Source organism: Ictalurus punctatus, chromosome 6 (genome assembly GCF_001660625.3).
Source record: "Ictalurus punctatus breed USDA103 chromosome 6, Coco_2.0, whole genome shotgun sequence".
Lineage (NCBI taxonomy): Eukaryota > Metazoa > Chordata > Actinopteri > Siluriformes > Ictaluridae > Ictalurus > Ictalurus punctatus.
In genome coordinates, this window is record NC_030421.2 from 3,729,102 (window position 1) to 3,747,684 (window position 18,583).

Genomic DNA, 18,583 nt, shown 5'->3' on the forward strand with positions numbered 1-18,583 from the left:
ACAGGAGATGGTTATTTTTCCCATGAGACAACCCTTTTTTTTAATTGAAGCACATCAACACTTCTTTTCTCCAAGACTGGTTTATTTATTAGTTCAAAAGCAGACAGGTATTCTGGCACAAAACCAAAGACAATAGCACAGACGTGGAGCGATACTGCATAAACATTTCTCGAGACGGCACACGGCAGGTTACAGCGGGAAGGCGCGGAAAAAGTACCAAATGTCCAATTCACCCAGAGCTGTATAAAAATCTTTACGACTTTTTTTTTTTTTTTTTTTTGTCGAACTGTGTGGAAAACTCAAAGGAAATTCGTTTTATTTTGTTCCTTGAAGGATTTGCAAGCATCTAGGAGTCTACGAGCGCTGTCCGAATCCGGGTGTCGTAGTCCACGTCGCACTCGGGCAGCGCTGGCTGGTCCTGTAAGCATGTTTGGTCACTGTGTGCCACCTTAGCGAGAAAATGTCTTGCCCCTGGAGAGAGGAAATCAGAATTAGCGAAAACGATCCGTAAAACGTCTGTACTTGACCAGAAAAACAATTCCTGTCTATAAGTTCTTTGCATTCCTTGTCTGCGACTTATCTAGAACTCGACAGGGAATGTGTTATTGCGAATAACGTCACGGCTGTGATTTGGTTTCAGACACAAACCCGAGGCTCGCACACTTCAGACTGCGTGTCTGAAACGACGCGAAAGCGGTTACACTGGTGAGATACGGTGAAATACAACAGTACTGGTTTTCATCTGTGGCACACGGTTTCACACTCGACAGCAAAACCTTAATTACACTGCTCCGATATGGCTCGACCGGTTTAAAATAAAACCGCCAACATGGGAGCACTTCGTAAGGACGATGTCAGAAGTGATCGCGAGTCGCCTCTAAAGGCTGAACATTTTATCATCGGTTATATAGTGAGAACCTTACACGCTGAAAAGCAAGAGCTCCGGGTGCGTCTCAATCGACTCCCTAGTTCGGCGGTCAGGGCAATGATCGGCGAGGCGGCCATTTTTAAACGCCGTCTCAATCGCAAAATCCTTCCAGTGGAGTGCACGGGAACGTGTGAAAAAAGAAAAAAAAAAAAAGATTCCCACAATGCACCGCAAAAACCAGGGAGCATCGATGCTCAATGTGTTCCCTTACTGGAAATGATGTCATGTTTTCTGAAGCCGCTCAGCTCAAAAATAAATAAATAAATAAAATAAAGATGGCAGACGAACTCTCGGCCAACTTCGTCTACAAATGTACGTAGCTTGTTATCCTCGTTGCGGCTCTCGGATGATATTCGAGTTAGCGTTTTTGAACTTTATTTGACTTTTTGTATATGGGTTGTTCGAGTCTAACGACTTTTAAGTGTTTAACGATTAAAAAAAAACAAAAGTAAATAAATCCACTAGCTAGTGAACGATCCTGCTTGAAGTACCACGACAGAAACAAATTCATGACATTAAACTTTTAGATTTTTACATTTTTAATTCCTGGTGAGGTTTTATAACCCAAATACGTAGTCGTGGACTACGGTTGCTGCGATGGCCTTGGGACTGCGATTACCACATGCGGTTTTACACTCGGGTCTCCTTTAGTGAACAGTGGACTAGTTCAACACACAGACTTCATATAAACACCATAATGAACTTTCTTTTACTCTCACACTATCCGTCGTCACCCAGACGAGGACGGGTTCCCTTCCGAGTCCGGTTCCTCTCAAGGTTTCTTCCTCATATCATCTCGGGGAGTTTTACCTCACCACCGGCTTGCCCAATAGGGATAAATTCACACACATAAAATCTCTATCCTGTGTTTATATGTTTCTGTAAAGCCGCTTTGAGACAATGCCCGTTGTTAAAAGCGCTACACAAGTAAAATTTAATTGAAAAATTGGACAGCGGGTGTGTTTATGCCACTGCTGAATCTTAGCAGACTGTCCCTGGATTACTCTTGAAGCCTCCTCCTTAAGCAAAGAGCGGAATGTTTGAGGCGTGTGTTAACAAAACATTTTACTGTTTAAACATTAACACACAGGAAATGTGTGAGCGAGGGAACTTAATGCTACTCTGGACTTCGTGACCATAAAAGTTCAATCTCATGAGTATCTGCTTTAAAAAAAAAAAAAAAAAGAAGCCACAAAAAAAATGTCCGTTATATGCAAAAAAAAAAAAAAAAAAAAAAATCATCCAAACATAGATATAAATAAAGGGAAAGAGAAAATGTCTATCGCCAAAGGCTGATTTCAAATGGAGTTAAACAGGAAGTCGGAGCCTTCACTGTCACGAATTCCAGAACTGTGTGGGTTTTCGTTCTGCCGCTAAGCAGGAACTGAGAATGCGGTAATGATTTGTCGACTCAACAGAGAGGGTTGCTTTTAGCTTTTTTTTTTTTGTCATTGACTTTAGATCGATCTGAACAAAAACAAGGTGTCGGTATCTGCCTGTTTATCAGTTCACTACAGTTTCTCATTTATCTAACACTCCAATCAGTAGCCTGATCTGATGCCGCGAGAAACGAAAAAATGTTCAGGCTTTAGGTTTCATTACATGGAATTCTGCATTGTCTTTCTGATGCTACAGACTTGAACAGCGAGAACACAGGGTGAGAGGGCGTCTTCCTAATTCCTCTTTGATGAGACATACGAGTGTTAGTTGGTGAGTGTGGAGACCAATACACCCTTCGTAATCTGAGAGAAACATGGCACGGCATCCCTCGTTTCTTTCATTAGAAAACGAACGTCCATCCATCCATCTTCTACCGTTTACTCCTTTTCACGGGGAACCTGGAGACTATCCCGGGGAGCATGGGGCACAAGGCGGGGTACACCCTGGACCGGGTGTCCATCGCAGGGCACAATCACATACACACTCACACACCCGTTCATACACTACGGACACTTTAGACACGCCAAACGGCCTACCGTGCATGTCTTTGGACTGGGGGAGGAAACCGGAGTACCCGGAGGAACATGCAAACTCCGCACACACATGGCTCCAGTGGGACTCGAAAACCGGACCCTGGAGGTGTGAGGCGAACGTGCTGACCACTAAGCCACCGTGCGCCCCTAGATGTATTTAAACGGACGACTCGGAGGGAAATATTCCGAAAAGCAGCCGATAAGAGTCCGGCGTCGGTGTGAACTCCTTTAATACTGTTTAAAAAGCATCTCAGGGAAATTCCTCAAGAAATCAGTCGTGAGAAAACGCCAAGAATTACATTTCTGGAAATTCTAGACAAAAACGGCGTCTACTTTGAAGATGCTAAAATACTCCATTATTTTGGATTTTTTTCTGAAACATTTCCAGTTTCAAAAATATGACGTGCTTCCAAATCCAAGTTGCGCCACTTGGTACAGGATCAGATATCAAAATGGTTTCTCTGATATCTGAGCCACCGTTTTGTTTTCGTTTTTTTTGCTAGTATCGACATCTCTAATTTCCACCGATACGTACGATCTTACTCTCTTTTATTTTACGTTCTGTAGAAACCGACTTATTAATCCTCAGGCGTTTCCTCGAACACGAGGAAAAACTGTGCTAATCCGTCCACTGAACTGTTAATCAACACCGAGGTGTCCTCACAGTCGGTTCCGCGAGCGCTAAGTGACGGGGAAAGTCATTACCGGACGCCCAAACGACACCGACGGACTCCGGTCGACGTGGAGGCGCTACTTCAAGACCATCCTGTATTGTCGAGCTCCTAAACCTGATCAATTCTTTTGGTTGGTTTGAGCGTAGCGACGCAGATCCATCTTACAGCTCATCGTTTTCACCACGGCGGGGCGAGCACGTCGACTCCACTACAACCACGACCATGTGTGCTCGCTCAGATACTCACGAGATCGTCTTCATCTCTTTCTTTTCGGCATCGGGGCGAGCGCGGTTCAGAACCTTCAGGAAGTCGGAGGTCTTGGCTCTCATGCGGGTGTGGATGTAAGCCTAAAACATGCAGAGCGCAAGCGTTAACGCCACATGAATACAGTCGGGCGTTTTCATTACTTACCGTTGATATTCTTAAGGATGACATCATCGAAAAGAGTGCCAGCCAATCACTGAACACGTCATATATTCCAACCCATTCGTTTTCATAAACCTTTAGAACATCTCGTCGTCTCCTCAAACAGCAATGTTAAGCGCCTATAATGATTTCTTTTTCTAGCAGTGTGGGTCCTAGAACTGAAGACGGTTTGTGGGATTAGATTTGAGAGTCTCCTGTTATAAGTAAAGAAGCTGAATAAATCTGGTATAATGGGGGATTGCGTACATCTCATTGTGTCATCCGTGTGTGTGTGTGTGTGTGTGTGAAGGAGAACTCACCTTGGAGCACTTGATGTGGTAGTGCAGGTAATCACGGAAGGTGTGGATGAGATTGATGGTGTTGTCTCTGGCGTTGGCGTTGGTATGACGAGGGAACAGGACTACAGGAGATAAAAAATACCTTTCGTTTAAAATCAACTGAAACAAAAAGCACAGAAAAGGACATACAGTCTCCTCCGGAACTATCGGAACAGCAAGGCCGAGTCATCAGTCGGCGTTATAGACCTTTGGGTTCGACATCAAAGGATGGAGATGAGACGAGAGTTTAGGATTTCAGTTATTTTCTGGTGTTTACATCTAGACGTGTTAAACAATATAAAACGTAGGACCTTTCGTATCAGGCCACACAATTTTTAGGTGGGCAAAAGTATAGGAACAGAAAGTTGAAGTAAATGACACTTGATATTTAGTTGCATATCCCTTGCTTGTAATTACTGCATCGAGCCGGTGACTCGCGGACATCGACAGGCTGTTGGTTTCTTCTTTTAGTTCACCTCTTCAGGAGGCGAAATGCTGCTCCACCGGGTTAAGGTCTGGTGATTGACTTTGCCAGCCTAAAACCTTCCAACGTGACTTCATTCTGCTGCTACCATCATGAGTTCCATCATCAATAAAGATTAGTGAGAATGTTCCAGAAGCAGCCGTGCGAGCCCAAGCCATGACACTACCTCCACCATGTTCCACACATGAGCTTGTGTGTTTTGGATCACGAGCAGATCCTTTCTTTCTTTCACTCTGGCCAGTCTACAGCAAAAATGAATGAATTGGCTTTGCCTTTCCAGTAGTTTTGTCTTTTGTCTAAAATAATTCTGCGTTTTGGATCACAGGACACAGCCACATTTAATTTGTGTCTTGTTGGAATGATATTTTTCCGTAGATTAATTATAAAGTAAAGCGACATTTCCTTTCTTTTTTCATCCAAAAACTAAAAGGTGTAAGCTCTCACTCGACTGAATTGCAATAGAATATAAGACCTACATAATAGCAACATATAACGTTCAATCATCAATACCCTTCCATATACAGAACTTTTTAAAAAATAATAATAATAATAATAATAATAAACTTGTAGTTACTGCACACTGTGGTCAAAGCAATAGCTGTTATTTTCCACAGTGCCAATATGTTAATGTTTTATACCACAGCGCTGTTGAAGCCTCAATTTTTGATTGGTTCCTGAAGCTTGGCAACTCTTAATATAAAAAAAAACAAACAAAAAAAAAAACCCTCCTTCGATTTAAGCCGACATTATTTATAGGTCGACGTATTTTTTTTTTGGAGTCATCGAGATGATGACTCAGATCTGCGAATCAAAATAATAACCACTTTCCATTGCGAGTCAAAATGCGGGTCAAATACGCACATTTGGGTGCGGAGAAGCTTGTGATATGTAGCGTACTCTTTAAAGGAGGCAGAACTGAACACGATATTTACGGTGTCGATAAACGAGAACGCTAAAATCAACACCGAGTCATGTCCTGAGAGACGAGCTGTGATCTTCGCAAGGTGCGTCACTGCGAATGCGTTAAAAGCATGGGAACACTTCAGATGGGAAATGGATGTTGACAGTCTGTCATCATCGGTCACGGCGAACACGTCCCACCTTTCGACACCTTTGCCAACACTAACGCCCAAAAGGTCCAAGAGGGGTGTTGCGGCATGAACGGATATAAAATACAGCCTTTGAACACCTTCGTTTTCCAGCATGTTTTCACCAAACTCATTGGGCTTTAGGACTCTTCGGCACCACTCTATTAGACATTCGGTTAGACGGTCAAAAATTCAAACAAGTTTAACTTCCGTAATATCAGACACCATATTTGTGAGGGCGGGACTTCGGTTTAATCCATCAGTATTGGATTGGCTTATGAAAAGTCGGCATCTTGACGTGTCTGTTGATCTTTAAATCATTTTCGAGGATCACAGCGATGTCGCTAAACCTCAGAGCCCGTTTTCGAGTTGGTAAGAGTCACCGCACTTCTTTCGTAGAACATTACAAACAAAAATAATCTTGTCTTTTAATCCCTAGTCCTGGAGAAACCTGTCAGAGCGTTTAGTCTCAGTGTCTTCCCTTCTCCCAACACACCTGATCCAACTAATCCGCTAATTAACAGCCCTTGCTGATTTGAAGTGTGTGTGGACAAGGGTTCTCTCAGGTCCAGGGTTGGGAGTTAAATCAGGTCTCTGACCAAGGAGATGATCCTCGGTTTAACTTAAAGAACACCCTGGACACTTGTGAAGTCCCATAATGCGTTGTCCACATGCTGGACCGTATTTGGTGTGGCCTGTGTGATCTATAAAGTGTGTGGTTCGAAACACATCTGGTGCTTGACACACATGGTAAACAAATGATGTGGTTTGGAGCTGGTCCACCAGTCAAAATCACAACTATGCGTTTCGTCAAAGGCTATGATGAAATGTTTCTATCCTGATGGGCGTGGTCTCTTCTAGGATGACCCCGCCCACATGTACAAGGCTCACTGAATGGATCGATGAGAATGAAGATGATGTAAATCATATGCTATGGCCTTCACTCATCAGATCGCCATCTATGGGAGATTTTGGAGTGGTGTGTGAAACAGCGCTGTTTCCCATCATCACCACCATCGTGTCCATCCTTCAAATATAATTACAGAGATGATGACATAGTACAAAGAAGCTGTTCGGTCAGCTTACTGAGATGCTTGAAGTTTTCTTTTAATTCGCCACCAGTCTGCATGAGGAGTTTGTGGGCGGAGCTCTAATTCCCTACTGTCCAGCACGAAAGAGTCTACTTTACACGTTAAAAGTACATACCGAAGGTGATGTAGCCGATGTTGTCTCCCACCGTAGCGTCCGTGTCCTTCAGCTCCAGAGGAGGCTCTCGGTGGCTGAACAGCACTTGAGGAGCTGTGTGACTCGCACGCCGGCCCTCCTTAAACTCCTGTAGGAAAAAAAACAGCACGTGTATTAGCTTCGCTTTATCCGTGCGCTCACTCGTCACATGCAACAGAAGAAATGCTCCATTTTTTTTAGTGGCGTGATTCAGACTTTGGGCTTCTAATCAGAAGGTTGAGAGTTTAAAGACGAACAAGATGCCACTGTTGGGTTTATGGGCAAAGCCTTTAACCCTCAAATATTATCGACTCATGACACAAAGTTTAATATTTCAAGGTTTTTTTGTTTCGTTTTAATCTCGATGATTACTGAAATGTATGAAGCCCTGGTCTGCGTCATTTCCGTCAGATAGAAAGCGACATTAAGCTTTAACAAAGCTATTAACTGGACAGCAGGCACGACAGATGCAGTACAACATCGTCCACCATCTTGTTTGTTTTGAGTTGAATGGGTGACATGACTAAAAATACATCATTGTTTCTGAATACCTCAGTTCTCTCGGTCCACACTACAACGCAAACATGCCGGTTTCAAATATACCCACGTGGGAGAACGTGTATACGGAAGGCCAAAACGTACAGAGAAAAAGACACGTTTTTAAATTTATCCGGATTAACGCAGATGTAGCCTTAAAAAGAAAAAAACGACCGAGACTGGAATAAAACATTAAACTGTGATGAATAGGACATTTGAGCAGTTTTACTACTGAAGGACCTGTTTATCAACACGGAAATGCACAAGTCTCACCTTTCGTATTGTAAATGATTCTCAAGAACGATTTCTGTGTGAATTCACAGGTCAAAATGCACCTATATGAAGTGAAACGGAACCACAAAGACATCTTTCACATCCTGCGTCCTTTCCCCTTCAGTGAACGGGCGGCTTACACTCGGGGCTATGGCGTATTTCCGTTTTGATAAAGCACATATCCAGCTGTTTTACATTCAGCGGTACAACAAGACAGCGGCGTCTAACGTCGTCTTTAAAATTTTTTTTAAATTTATTTATTACTGGGTGTAAAAATGCTACTGTGAAATCCAGTATCGTAAATATAAATAAATAAATAAAACATGTCCTGGATGATGGGATACATCTGAGATGAGGTAACATTGAGTAGATTTTATTTTAGAGCTATACCGAAAAAAAAAACATGTCAGTCTGTATAAAGGGGAACTCAGGTGAAGAGATCAGTGCGCTGATCTCTCTCTCTCTCTCTCTCACACACGAAAAGAAACACAAGGATTCGGAAGATTTCACATTCCATAGTGGAAAGGTTGTTTAGTATTTAGACCAATGTAAAGGTGGACGAGTGAGGACGTGCAGGAGCAAGCGCCATCTCTCTCTCACACACACACACACACCAAAACCTGTGTGTTAACCCGATACCACATACACGGTCATGAGCTTTGTTTGTCCATCCTGATAATCTCCATGGATACAATCTGGATAGACAGATCTGTATAAGGGATGTGAATCGGGACATCCGCAGTACACTGATCATCTATATTTGGCCTAAACAGTGTGTGATTTCGGACACGCCCATGACGGACGTGTGAGACGGCGCTAACCTGGCCTATAGAGCAAACAGGGCATGCGATTTTGAAGCATGTCCATGATGGACGGCATTTGAGATGGTGTTTATGTGGCCTATATAGTGAGCAGGGTGGGTGATTTGGGACACTTCATTGGTGGGCCTTTTTGATTATGTTTATGTTGCTTAATATCATGGACAGGGTGTGTGATTTGAGACGCAGCCGCAGTAGACGGATCACTGTGAGAGCTTTATGATGGTGTTTATGTGGACTATAGTAAATTGGGTGTGTGATTTGGGATGCGTCCACAGTAGATGTTGCTGTCCCATGTATTACTCGGGGTGTGTGGTTTGAGCTATGTCTTCAGTGGACGTTCGTGAAGGTCTTTATGTGGCCTATTAAGTGAATAGGGTGTGTGATTTGGAACACGCCCACAATGGACTGGCAATGATGAGATATTGGTTTGTTGATTATGTTGAGCGTGCGTGTGTGTGTGTGTGTGTGTGTGTGCTTACTTGGTCTATATAGTGAACGTGTGGTTTGGGACACGTCCACAGTGAGTGATAATAGTGAGAAAGCTGTGATCGCTGAAAATCTAAAAGCTCACACACCTGCATGAACACTTTTCCAATGATGACATCATCGTCATCCTTGAAGACCGTGCTGAACACGACGGTAACACGATCCTTCTTCGCCTCCACGTACCTGAAACCAGAGAGGACGGAGAGACGCTGAGGAGACAGGAGCGTGACGAGGACGAGATTCTGCCTCGTCTGGGAAAATCTTCTAACTTATAAAGTAAGACTGTCCAGTCTTATCACTACACAGCACAAAGCGGCTACACTTCAGACTTTACGCTCGTGTACTCGGCTCCGTCAGGCCACCTACATGGACTCGTCGTCTCTGTAATGGACCACGGCTCTCTGCTCGCCCTCGCGACCTTCCTCCTGGAACTTGAAGTATTTTTCAAACACGGATGCAAAGCAGTTTCTCTTGAGCATGCCCGCCTGGTGGACCAGCTCCTCCTTATTGGCTGGCAGCGCATCCAGGTCAAAGAGCAAAGACACGTTGTAGCCTGTGGAGGGAAGAGAAGAAGAAAAAATATATCGTAAATATGCCACAAATTGGCAGTAGGATTCCACAGTGAGCTGGAAACACTGGTTTCATCTGAAGTAAAATATTAGCTTTCATCCCACATAGCCAGTTTAGAAACAAAACCAGCTGATAGTATATTTCAAGGATCTCAGCTTACCATCTTCTGCTGGCACCAGGAGGTTTCCATAGATCCTCTTGAGCAGCTGAAACAAAACAGAGCGATTCTGATCATAATATTCACCACGACGAGACGGACTTCTGTACTGATAATCCTGCAATAATCCTCCGACTTTAAACGATCATCGAGGGGCAAGAATCACGAAGAGTAAACAAAACAAAAGAAAAGCAGTTTGTTGAATTGTCGCAGCAGACAAAGTGCTTAGGGAGTGCAGGTGGAACCGGTCTTATTTATACCCCTCTCATATCTAGTCTCTGGTGTTCCCTTTGTTATTGAGGTGTGTGGTGTCATCATGCCAAGATCTGAAGAGTTCTGTAAGGCCTTCAGAATAAAGGTTATGGATGCCTATGAGTCTGGCAAGGGAAGGGATTTAAAAAGATCTCCAAATTATTTGAAATGCATCATTCCACTGTACGGAAAATCATCTACCAACAGCACAGATTACAAAACGCCTGCCGATTAATCCAGGACTGTCCGTCCCAGCAAATTCAGCCCAAGAGCAGACCACAGATACAAAGAGAACTCTCCAAGAACCCCAAAATTTCACCACAGGGTCTGCTAGTAAGTCTTGCAGCTGTTGGTGTCAAAGTGCATGCCTCTACAATCAGAAAGAGATCGCACAAATTTGATCTGTATGGGAGGCGTGTCAGGAAAAAGCCTCTGAAAGACTACAGTTTGCCGATGAGCATATAGGCAAAGACCAGGCCTTGTGGAATTATGTTCTCTGGACAGATGAATCAAAGATAGAGATGTTTGGCCACAGTAACAGCAGATATGCTCGGTGCAGACCAAAGACAGTTTTTCAGGAGAAGCACCTCATACCAACTGTGAAGCACGGTGTGTGGAAATGTTATGGTTTGGGGTTGCTTCGCTGCCTCAAGGGACCAGGGACTGGATAGCTTGCATTCATTCATTCATTCAGCTATGAATTCTGCATCATATCAAAGAGCACTTGAAGATAACGTGAGGCCGTCTGTCTGAAAGTTGAACTGAAATTGGACCTTTCAACAGGATAATGATCATAAGCCCACTAGCAAATCCACCAAGGAACGTCTCAGAAAGAAGAAGCGAAGGGTTGTGAGGAGATGTGAAACGGGCAGAACATGCAAGAAAACCCTCAAACATCTTGCAACTGAAAGTTGACAATCATGCAAAACATTTCAATACTAGATAAGCGTTGCATTACTGCTTATACTCCGAGATTTTAATTAAAAAAAAAATATTTCGGACGTCGCAAGGACTTTATCGTCGGCCGTCTTTGCTCACAACACTGACGATCTCAACTTCCGGATTATTTTACGATGTGCGATTTTATTACGCGCCGACAAAATTGTACGGTTTAAACGGCTTGCCGCGATTTAATCCATCTCGACAAAACGTTTTGTTTTGCGTCGTGGTAATCTTGTAGTGTTGTGCGTCTCTCAACTGCTGAACTCATGATTTAAAAAAAAAAAAAAAAAAAAAAGAAAGAAAAGCAAAGGACGCCAAACAAAGGGAAATAATTTGCAACATGCGTGAGATTCCTGATACAGCATTTCTCAACAAACAAAGCGATTTCTTGAAACTACACGATTTCTTCAAAATCGAACATTCTGCACCGACAGCTTTAGCTTTTTGCAGTAAAGTCATAAAACATTATCTCAAACAGTTAAACGTGAAATTCGGCACCATTTTAATACATTTTCTATACTTTATGCACATATATAAAGTCCTCAATAGAGCTAATGTTATAACAGCAGTGGTGACGCCCACCATTTTTCCAGAAAAGTATCTCGCTATTTATTGCAATAGCAGCATTTTATCATCACTCATTGTCTCTTATCTTCACTCATGACTCCTCGTGATTTCGAACGGACGTTCTTTACGAAGCTGAGACTTCCTCCGAGTTTGCATTGGGTTTGCATGCGCCGCGCCCTTTGTTATGAAGCACGCATGGTTTGAATACTTGTTTGCATCGTCTGGGAGCAGCGCACCACATCCTTCATGATTAGGGAGATTATTTTATAATTATAATTTTAATTCTAATTCAGACCAGACTGTCAGACCCTCCCGACCGCCTAATCTCCTTTCGACCGCGTGTCCTCGGAGCTAGTACGCATCTCGGCTGCCTTTCTGAAACGTGTGACTTCCTCTATCTGAGGTGAGTCAGACGCACTTCCTGTTGCAAGACCGCACAACAAAGTCCCGAATGTGATCGTGAGCTCCAATAGGGACGGGAGAAATAAACACAGTGTGACTGCGCTGAAAATATTTACTTCGTATGACTGATAATCACGCCCAGATTAGCGGGTTTTTAACACAATAGCAACTTTGAATACACGCGAGAACGTAAGGACGGTTGATGGGAGCATTTTTCGAAAAAAATAAAAAAATTATAATAATTGGGGGGAAAAAAAAAACAAACAAACTCCAGTCTCTCCATGACTGTCCTGGTGTTTATTTAATTACACCATCGTCACCTCCTCTACAGAACATTTGCTTAAATTTGACAAACGATCTAAACGACCTACTGGAAAAACCGACTTTCTTCGGCTTTAAATTTAGACCATCATCATTCCCACTCTGTATGAACTGCAGTCTATTTGACTGTTATTCAACCTTTAATTACTCTCACAATTAAAATAAACACTACTTTTCCTATGTAACGTTGCTAATGTTGAAGTTCAGAGTACTAGATTCGGCTTTTTGGTGGCCTTGAATCGAATCCACAGCTTGGATTCCAACACACGTGTTGGATTTAGACCGAAGTTTCCATTTCTGCCTCCATTATGGAGGACACAAACTGGAACTCGACTTGCTCGTGAATTGGATTAAAGTGAGGAAGACTTGTGCAGCATCGGCCTCACTCTCACTTGATCCGGTGGCAAGACTGAGTCAAGAAGACTGAAGATGGCCCCCGGGCGCAGTGATTCATACGCCTATTCATACACTTCGGACACGCCGATCCGCCTACCGTGCATGTCTTTGGACTGGGGGAGGAAACATGAGTACCCGGAGGAAACCCCCGCAGCACGGGGTGAACACGGAATCGAACCCCCAAACCTGAGGTGTGAGGCGAACATGCTAACTACTAAGCCACCGTGCACCCTATAGATTTATATACACACACACACACATTATAAATTATACCTACCATGTAGCTACAGCCATAATAACTGCTTGTAGCCCATACATTATATACAAAATATCAGCCTGCCTCTACCTCAGTGTAAGAAAACCAGCACAGGACCACCGCTGGACAGGTATTAAGGATTCTAAGCAACGACGGCTGTAGGGACGGGAACTAAATCCGCATTCGCTCTGTAGTCTCTAAGCCACAACTATAACGCTACAGGCAGAATGGAGCGTCTGACAGTTTTAGTTTTCTATCCAAGATGAAGAGCTTTTATTATTTCATCAAAGTCGACTTTACCTTCAGTTCATGAAAGCAATACTCTCGTTATCTAGTCTAAATATACCATTACAATTTGGCACACATTATAAACCTGAAATTAACTCACCTACCTATCCCTCACATTCTCATGACTCCATAAAAAAAAAAAAAATTAATTAAAAAAAAAGGTGGTTTGGACCAAAAGTTTGTGGACACCTGACCACCACACCATATGTGCTTGTTGAAGATCCCATTCCAGATTTATTCCCCCTGTACTATTATAATAACCTCCAGTCTTCTGGGAAGGCTTTCCACTAGATTTTGGAGCGTGGCTGTGGAGATTTGTGTTCATTCAGCTACGCTGATGTCATCTGAGGAGGCCTGGGGTGCAGTCGGTGCTCCAGAGGTGTTCAGTGGGGTTGAGGTCAGGGATCTGTGCAGGACACTCGAGTTCTTCCACTCCTTCTTTGGCAAACCAGGTCTTCACGGAGCTCGCCTTGTGCACAGGGGAACTGTCATGCTGGAACATGTTTGTCCCTCTTAGTTTGAAGGGAAATTGTAAAGCTACAGCGTCCAAAGACTTTCTATACAACTGTGTGCCTCCATCTTTCGGATAACAGTTTGGGGAAGAACGACATATCGGTGCGATGGTCATGTGTCCACATACTTTTGGCCAAGTTCGTTGCTTGAAGTACGTATTATCTAGTTGTTGGACTGCTCTCAGTACGTCAGTGGCATCTTAGTGGTACAAACGTAATGGACTTTAAGAGCTCTAAACGTAGGTATTAGTCACTTTATAACATATTTGCACCTCACTGGTCCAACTGGTCAGTTTTGAAGCTACTGTACAGTGTGTTAGTCGTCCTCTACTCTTCAGGAGCCTCAGGTTCGGAGCACAGCATCACAGTTTAGAGATGCCGAGAGAACACTTACTCCTTTTCCAATACCGAAACCTTGAGTATCAGCCGATACCGATACCCATCCGACCCAACATTTTAGCTTTATAATGTTCTTTAACGAAACACTTCACAGTCAAAACTCTTTCACACACGAAAATAAATAAATAAAATCACGTACATTAAGCAGTATCGCACAAGCAAGAGCGGGTTATAGTGAATATCGGCACGGATGCGATTCCTCCGTAAGTAATCACAACCGTGTCGATATTCGGCACAACCGCACGACTCACACCCGTGAGGTGAGTCGCCTCGGATAAAAGCGGCACGTGTTAAACGGACACGTGCAAGACGTGTACTCGGAAGCTCGTACCTCGTCAGCCCCGTGCTCCTGCAGCTCTTTGTAGAACTTCAGCGAGATGCTGATCATCAACTTGGTCTTGTCGCCATTGGGGTTTGAGATGTGGTAGAGCACGCCATCAAAATCTAAACACACAAAAACAAACAAACAAACAAAAAAGCCACCGTCGTTTATCTGAAGCTTGCATAATAAAAACGTGATGCATTATAGCGCCTGTGCGACGTTAAATTACATCACAATATTTTCTGGGTCTGGATCTTTCATCACTATACATGTTTGTAAGGATTAGAGAATGAAACCTTTACTGCGAGTATGTTAAATAAATCACGCTACATTATGAATCATACGGCGTTTTCAGTCTTATGAATACTAGAGTGTGTACCTAGGACCCGAACTCTGGGCTTAAACAGCCCCGAATCTGGAAATAAAACAACCACATACGTCACACTGAGCTTACTTATATTACAACCCCTCACGTACTCTGACACAGACACACACACACACTCTCTCTCAGAAAGGTGCTGTAGTTCTTTAACAGATGTACCAATATCTTATACGCAACTCTTTATTCATCATGTCTCCGTTTCGAATGTGAGAAGGTGCGGCAACACTTGAATGTTTCACATATGGGTTTTTGATCATTGTGGCATCTAATGTCTGCGTCACACTCGTGTTTTTACTTACACACACACACACACTCTCTCTCTCTCTTCCACTTACCAGCAAATGTCACTTCTACTGCTTCAGGCTTGTTCCTGAACACAAAAGAGAAAAGGAGAAAGTTTAAGTTAAAGGTGTGAAAGAATGTTTGTTTATCATGTTAACAGACTTCAGAGTTTTATTTGTTTTAAACGGCCAGCAAACTTTGTAGGGAAAAAGGTTGGGGGGGGGGGGGGGGGTTTGGGTGATTGCTTGAACGGTGGGTTCGTTTTTATTCTTAATGAAAAACGTAACAAAAAAACAGCACACAAAAAAAAAAAACGACAAACTCGCGCATATTAAACATAGAACTTTCGAACGCAAATCTTCCGCCAACGTCTCGTCAGTCCGCTCGCCTCGCCCTCGTCACGTGACGAACGAAATCTGACTCGGACTCGTCCGGCTCACGCCGAATATTTTGGTTTTTAACTGCAGCGTACGTTCTCTAACAGAACGAAACGATTTTTATTACTATTTAAAAAAAGGCTAAACGACAGAGTGGGCGGAGCCGCGGTCGGCGAGTGACGTAATCGGCGTGCGACCCGAACACCGGTAACGCCGACTATCACAGCAAACCTACTATTCACACCGACCGGGCGCAATCATTCGCCACGCAACAAAGCGATAATTTTTATTCATCCAGCGTGTCGATTTTTCCCCCCCTGTCGATCGGCAATGAAATGACCCGTCCAATTAGATTTGAGCTTTAGATCCCGTGCCTGGCGCCGCCGCCGTCACACAAAAGGTTCTGTGCTTCTTAACAGTGTGTGTTGTGGTGCTCTTCGCCAACATTTACGTGATACTTCTTCTCGGTGGTCATAGACGATACGCCGATTGCGCCACCTAGTGACAATGCGTACAATCCTTCGCTTTATCGCGTCGCGCTCGGTGCGAAAGTTCCTTTACACTGCTCCGGTTTTCTTCTGTATGTGGGTACAAGCGTGATCTTTTATAGCGGTGTGAAAACCCACAAACAGCACGTCAATCTTTTCAACTATTTATAGTTACGTTTAAGGTTGTGGAACATCTGCGATTCTCAGTTCCTGATAAAGATTCTGTCATCACTTAAGTCATAAATGCTATAAACAGCTGCTACCTCACTGGTTTCTCTTTTTCTCTCTGTCTTGAATTAATAAAGACCGACAGAAATAATAAACACAGCCAGACAGAAAGCGGAACATGCAAACTATTCTGTCATGAACACTCTTCCGTGGTGGAAACTCAGTGCTGAAACAGGAGACTCCTTACATAAATGTTTATAAAAAGAAATAAATAATAATTATATAAAAAATAAAATAACGACTTCTTTATTAAGGAAATAAATTTCTCACACAGCCAAGGCACGAATATCCGAATAAAGGACCTCACAAAGCCAGATAAATATGAAAGAAAAAATAAAAGTGCCACGTGATATATAATGATCTTGCAACATTCTATTTATCACTGGATCATCATACGAAAGATATCACAGACAACACATGATGATGATGATGATGATGATGATGATGGCAAGCTCTCAGAACAGTTTAGGGTTTGGACTATATGATGTGGGGACACAGGAGCTGATCCTAGCTGTGTAATACAAGCTTACTGTGGAAATAAAAATAAATAAATAAGAAAAAGAGTAGGGCAGTGTACAGACCAAAAAATAAAACTGATCACAACCGTGTGTATAATGATCTGAAATGATGACGTGATTCAATCAGCAGTGCTTTAGGAGGAAATGGACAGGGGCAAGTGAGAAACTGCTGAAATCAGTGAGCTGTCAGGGGGCGGGGCCTGAGAACACAGAAACACCTTATATGGCAAAAGCTCTTTTTGACGACTGATTGGTGGAATCAGTTTAAGCAAAACCAAACATCTCAATTAACAGCAGCTTGTTGAAAGATTTCACACAAAACACAAGGAAACACGTCTGAATTGACATGCAAAGCAAAACACAATGCAGACTTCATTATTTACACGTTACAGTGACAGGGATTTAACCTGCAGCTCAAACCGGGGGCAACTAACTAAAGCATTACTGCAGCAATAAATCATGTTTAAACTCCATGCACTTTAAAAGGTATATAGATTCCAGCTATAGTACTGACTTTCATAATGCACAAACCTTTAACCAGCTACTCTTCCTTTCTTCTTCTTCCTCTTCTTACTATTAGACTTAATGCACCATTAACTCTAGCTAGCAGGATTAACAAGATTTATTTATTTTTAAAAAATGCAATTTCAAGTTATTCGCTATAAATCCCGATTATATTATCTATATTGTCTATATCAAGGCGTGCCGCTTTCAAACGCATCAAACGTACTAGCTTGTTAGCATTAGCTCATTAGCATGTAAACTCACCCGTTGGCCGCGCTGTCAAATTTAAGCGTTAGCGTCTCCTCGATGATCCGATTGTTTATTTCCAACAGAATCATGGTGAAGTGTTAAAGTGCTGGATGAAATTAAAACGCTATAGATATTATAATAATAACAATAATAATAAAAAAAAATACTATAACAAGCCGTGTAAAGATGGTACAGTATCTCTGCGCTGCACTTCCTGTCTCCACTTCCGCATTGAAGCGAAGGGCCCACGTCTGTAGGTGTCCATAATTGTGCCTGCGTCAAAATGTAGAGTTTGATTTGAGAGTGAACGTTTAAAAATCTATATGTTTATACACGCTTATTTGATTTTGTCTTCTGTTTCGATATTTCTTAGTGTTATTTCATTACGGGCTACTACAGATAGATTTTAATAATAGTTCAGTGTTGTGGTAAAATCACTGACATTTGATACTGATAGTCATGAAATAAAGTGTTACTGTAAGCCGGTTATTCAACTTACTTTAGGTCAATTTTTTCCAAGGACAACAACTAAAACCGCTTGAGTTCATTATTTAATGTTGGCTCATGTCACAAACTGTATTTCAGCGCTCCTCTTGTTCATATACATGACATGGGCAAACGTTTGTAGACACCTGAACATCACTCCCATATACGGTTCTTGCCCAAAGAGTTTCCACAAAGTTGGAAGCACACAAGTGTCTATAATATCATTGTGTGCTGTAGTAGCTTTACAGTTTCCCTTCACTGGAACTAAGAGGCCCAAACCTGTTCCAGCATGACAATGCGTGCTCCATGAAGACATGGTTTGCCAAGGTTGTAGTAGAAGATATCCAGTGGGCCCGAGACCTGACCTCAACCCCATTGAAAACCTTTGGGATGAATTGCATCCCAGACTTCCACACCCAACATCAATGCCTGACCTCACTAGTGCTCTTGTGGC

At 42.8% G+C, this 18,583-nt stretch overlaps 1 protein-coding gene across 1 annotated transcript; it reads right to left on the reverse strand.

Moving 5' to 3' along the window:
* Positions 1-264: 264 nt before the first annotated feature.
* arpc2 (actin related protein 2/3 complex, subunit 2) lies at positions 265-17,849 on the reverse strand (the record flags this gene model as incomplete). Its single annotated transcript, NM_001200996.1, is given in 10 exon segments — positions 265-471; positions 3,822-3,922; positions 4,301-4,401; positions 7,097-7,223; positions 9,321-9,414; positions 9,598-9,784; positions 9,962-10,007; positions 14,625-14,737; positions 15,333-15,367; positions 17,659-17,849. Coding segments are annotated over 10 exon segments (900 nt in total). The 3' UTR covers positions 265-449.
* Positions 17,850-18,583: the final 734 nt, after the last annotated feature.